The sequence below is a fragment of the Oncorhynchus kisutch genome, linkage group LG5 (assembly GCF_002021735.2).
Source record: "Oncorhynchus kisutch isolate 150728-3 linkage group LG5, Okis_V2, whole genome shotgun sequence".
Lineage (NCBI taxonomy): Eukaryota > Metazoa > Chordata > Actinopteri > Salmoniformes > Salmonidae > Oncorhynchus > Oncorhynchus kisutch.
The window spans coordinates 68,720,396-68,724,452 of NC_034178.2; the positions used below are offsets into that span (position 1 = coordinate 68,720,396).

The following is a 4,057-nucleotide window of genomic DNA, read 5'->3' on the forward strand; positions in this document are numbered from 1 at the left end:
TCTACCCTCTAGGGTTATGGTTACCCATCTACCCTCTATGGTTACCCATCTACCCTCCAAGTTTACCCATCTACCCTCTATGGTTTTCCATCTACCCTCTATGGTTTTCCATCTACCCTCTATGGTTTTCCATCTACCCTCTATGGTTATCCACCTACCCTCTATGGTTATCCATCTACCCTCTATGGTTATCCATCTACCCTCTATGGTTATCCATCTACCCTCTAGGGTTATGGTTACCCATCTACCCTCTATGGTTACCCATCTACCCTCTATGGTTATCCATCTACCCTCTAGGGTTATGGTTACCCATCTACCCTCTATGGTTATCCATCTACCCTCTATGGTTATCCATCTACCCTCTATGGTTATCCATCTACCCTCTATGGTTATCCATCTACCCTCTATGGTTACCCATCTACCCTCTATGGTTATCCATCTGCCCTCTATGGTTACCCATCTACCCTCTATGGTTACCCATCTACCCTCTATGGTTACCCATCTACCCTCTATGGTTACCCATCTACCCTCTATGGTTACCCATCTACCCTCTATGGTTACCCATCTACCCTCTATGGTTATCCACCTACCCTCTATGGTTATGGTTACCCGTCTACCCTCTATGGTTATCCATCTACCCTCTATGGTTACCCATCTACCCTCTATGGTTACCCATCTACCCTCTATGGTTAGTGCAGCACAGCCTTCTATGGTTATCATCTGCCTTCTATGGTTAGCCTTTGTCTGTCTGCCAGGTCTCCCTTGGGAAACTTCCTGGTTAATGGGACTTCCTGGTTAACTAAAGGTTAAATAACATTCAGCAGAACTATAGTGCATTCGGGAAGAGTATTCAGACCTCTTGACTTTTAGTTACGTTACACCCTTATTCTAGAATGGATTCAGTACTCAGTACTTTGTTGAAGCACCTTTGGCAGTGATTACAGCCTCAAGTCTTGTTGGGTATGATGCTACAAGCTTGGCACACGTGTTTCAAATCAAATTTTAATGGTCACATACACATGGTTAGCAGATGTTATTGCAAGTGTAGCGAAATGCTTGTTTGGGGAGTTCCTCACATTATTCTCTGCAGATCCTCTCAAGCACTGTCAGGTTTAATGGGGGGCGTCACTGCACAGATATTTTCAAATCTCTCCAGAGATGTTCGATCAGGTTGAAGTCCGGGCTCTGGTTGGGCCACTCAAGGACATTCAGAGACTTGTCTTGGCTGTGTGCTTAGGGTTGTTGTCCTGTTGGTGGGTGAACCTTTGCCCCAGTCTGAGGTCCTGAGTGCTCTGGAGCAGGTTTTCATCAAGGATCTCTCTGTACTTTGCTCTGTTCATCTTTCCATCGATCCTGACTAGACTCCCAGTCCCTGCTGCTGAAAAACATCCCCACAGCATGATGCTGCCACCACCATGCTTCACCGTAGGGATGGTGCCAGGTTTCCTCCAGATGTGACGCTTGGCATTCAGGCCAAATAGTTCAATATTGGTTTCATCAGACCAGAGAATCTTATTTCTCATGGTCTGAGAGTCTAGCTGCCTTTTGGCAAACTCCAAGTGGGCTGTCATGTGCCTTTTACTGAGGAGTGGCTTCTGTCTGGCCACTCTACCATAAAGGTCTGATTGGTGGAGTGCTGCAGAGATGGTTGTCCTTCTGGAAGGTTATCCCATCTCCACAGAGGAACTCTGAAGCTCTGTCAGAGTGACCATCGTATTCTTGGTCACCTTCCTGACCAAGGCCCATCTCCCCTGAATGCTCAGTTTGGCCGGGCGGCCAGTTCTAGGAAGATTCTTGGTGGTTCCAAACTTCTTCCTTTTAAGAATGATGGAGACCACTGTGTTCTTGGGGACCTTCAATGCTGCTGACTTTTTTGCTACCCTTCCACAGATCTGTGCCTCGACACAATCTTGTCTCTGAGCTCTACAGACAATTCCTTCAACCTCATGGCTTGGTTTTTGCTCTGACATGCACTGTCATCTGTGGGACCTAATATATACAGTTGTGTGCCTTTCTAAATCATGTCCAATCATTTGAATTTACCACAGGTCGACTCCAATCAAGTTGTAGAAACATCTCAAGGATGATCAATGGAAACAGGATGCACCCGAGTTCAATTTGGAGTCTCATAGCAAAGGGTCTGTTTTTTATGTTATCCAAGCAGATAAAGTAGGCAGGAAGCCTAGCGGTTAGAGAGGCGAGCTAACAACTGAAGGGTTGCCAGTTCGAATCCCAGGTCAAACGGATATAATCTGTCAGGAAGTGAGCTGGCCAGTATGCCAGGGCACCTCTCCAAAAACATGTATGTGTGTCATTCGTAGGGGATGGATTAAGTATGGCTGTCCGGTTGCTCTCCGTGTGTGTGTGTGTGTGTGTGTGTGTGTGTGTGTGTGTGTGTGTGTGTGTGTGTGTGTGTGTGTGTGTGTGTGTGTGTGTGTGTGTGTGTGTGTGTGTGTACTTCACTCTGTGCACATCTTAATTCATGGTGTGATACTTCCTATGTTCCAGGATCCTGAACACAACGTTGTTTGAGAGCTGGGAGATCATTGGTCCATACCCTTCCTGGTGGCTCTTCAACTCCCTACTGCTGGTGCTACAGGTGCTGCACGTCATCTGGTCCTACCTCATAGCCGGGATCGCCTACAAAGCCTTGGTTCGTGGAAAGGTGAGTGGGATGTAGGACTGGTACAGGTTAGATATAGACAGGTGAGTGGGATGTAGGACTGGTACAGGTTAGATATAGACAGGTGAGTGGGATGTAGGACTGGTACAGGTTAGATATAGACAGGTGAGTGGGATGTAGGACTGGTACAGGTTAGATATAGACAGGTGAGTGGGATGTAGGACTGGTACAAGTTAGATGTAGACAGGTGAGTGGGATGTAGGACTGGTACAGGTTAGATATAGACAGGTGAGTGGGATGTAGGACTGGTACAGGTTAGATGTAGACAGGTGAGTGGGATGTAGGACTGGTACAGGTTAGATGTAGACAGGTGAGTGGTATGTAGGACTGATACAGGTTAGATATAGACAGGTGAGTGGGAGTTCAGAGCCTGTATGAGGACAGCGTCTCAGATTAGAAGTGCTGATCTAGGATCAGGTCCTTCCTGTTCATATAATCGTATTCATTATGATCTAAAAGACACAGCTCATGCTATATCAGTAATGTTACTGGGAGACTGTTGTGAATACAGGCCCAGACTTTGAGATTGTTGTGAATACAGGCCCAGACTTTGAGACTGTTTTGAATACAGGCCCAGACGTTGAGACTGTTGTGAATACAGGCCCAGCCTTTGAGACTGTTGTGAATACAGGCCCAGCCTTTGAGACTGTTGTGAATACAGGCCCAGGCTTTGAGACTGTTGTGAATACAGGCCCAGGCTTTGAGACTGTTGTGAATACAGGCCCAGGCTTTGAGACTGTTGTGAATACAGGCCCAAACTTTGAGACTGCTGTGAATACAGGCCCAGACTTTGAGACTGCTGTGAATACAGGCCCAGACTTTGAACTGTTGTGAATACAGGCCCAGACTTGAGAAACTCAGGAGTGGAAATTTCATCATGTCAGACTTCAGCTCAGGCTAAATAATACCTGTTGCATGTTGGAGGCTATGGAAGAACTATGTAATAAAAACAGTTTTTTATCTGTTCATACCTTTTCTTTCTCTTGTTCTCTCTGCAGAGATTGCTCTTTTATTTTCTCTCTGGGGTGAGAGAGATCCTCCTATCTTTCCATCTGTCTTTCTCAGCTGAGTCTTCCTCCTCCACTGCTCTTTTCCTTGCTTGCCCTGTCTATCTGATGACTATATATATATTTCTCTGCTCTCTGCAGTAAGTATTCTATTTATGCCTTCATTTACTTTCCCCCCCCCAAACAATGTGGTTGTCATCTTTGTGACATTTTGACCTGCAATGGGTTGCATATGAAGAGATCATGTTATTAATTTATGTGTAATTTACCTATGAAAATAAGGTGCATTATTCATTCAACCATGTTTCCAGGATGTCAAGCACGTCGTTCACTTTGAATTGTAACCTTGTATTTCTCTGTCTGTCAG

At 45.6% G+C, this 4,057-nt stretch overlaps 1 protein-coding gene across 2 annotated transcripts in view; it reads left to right on the forward strand.

Moving 5' to 3' along the window:
* The window catches only part of cers5 (ceramide synthase 5), a 36,820-nt gene that overhangs the window by 29,048 nt on the left and 3,715 nt on the right, over positions 1 to 4,057 (forward strand). For both annotated transcript variants that reach the window (XR_004210111.1, XM_020471275.2), the window contains exon 9: positions 2,509 to 2,665. Coding sequence is in view for 1 of the 2 variants with exons in the window: in XM_020471275.2 (XP_020326864.2) it covers positions 2,509 to 2,665 (157 nt within the window). In the remaining variant the exon portion in view is untranslated. The remainder of the gene's footprint in view (positions 1 to 2,508; positions 2,666 to 4,057) is intronic.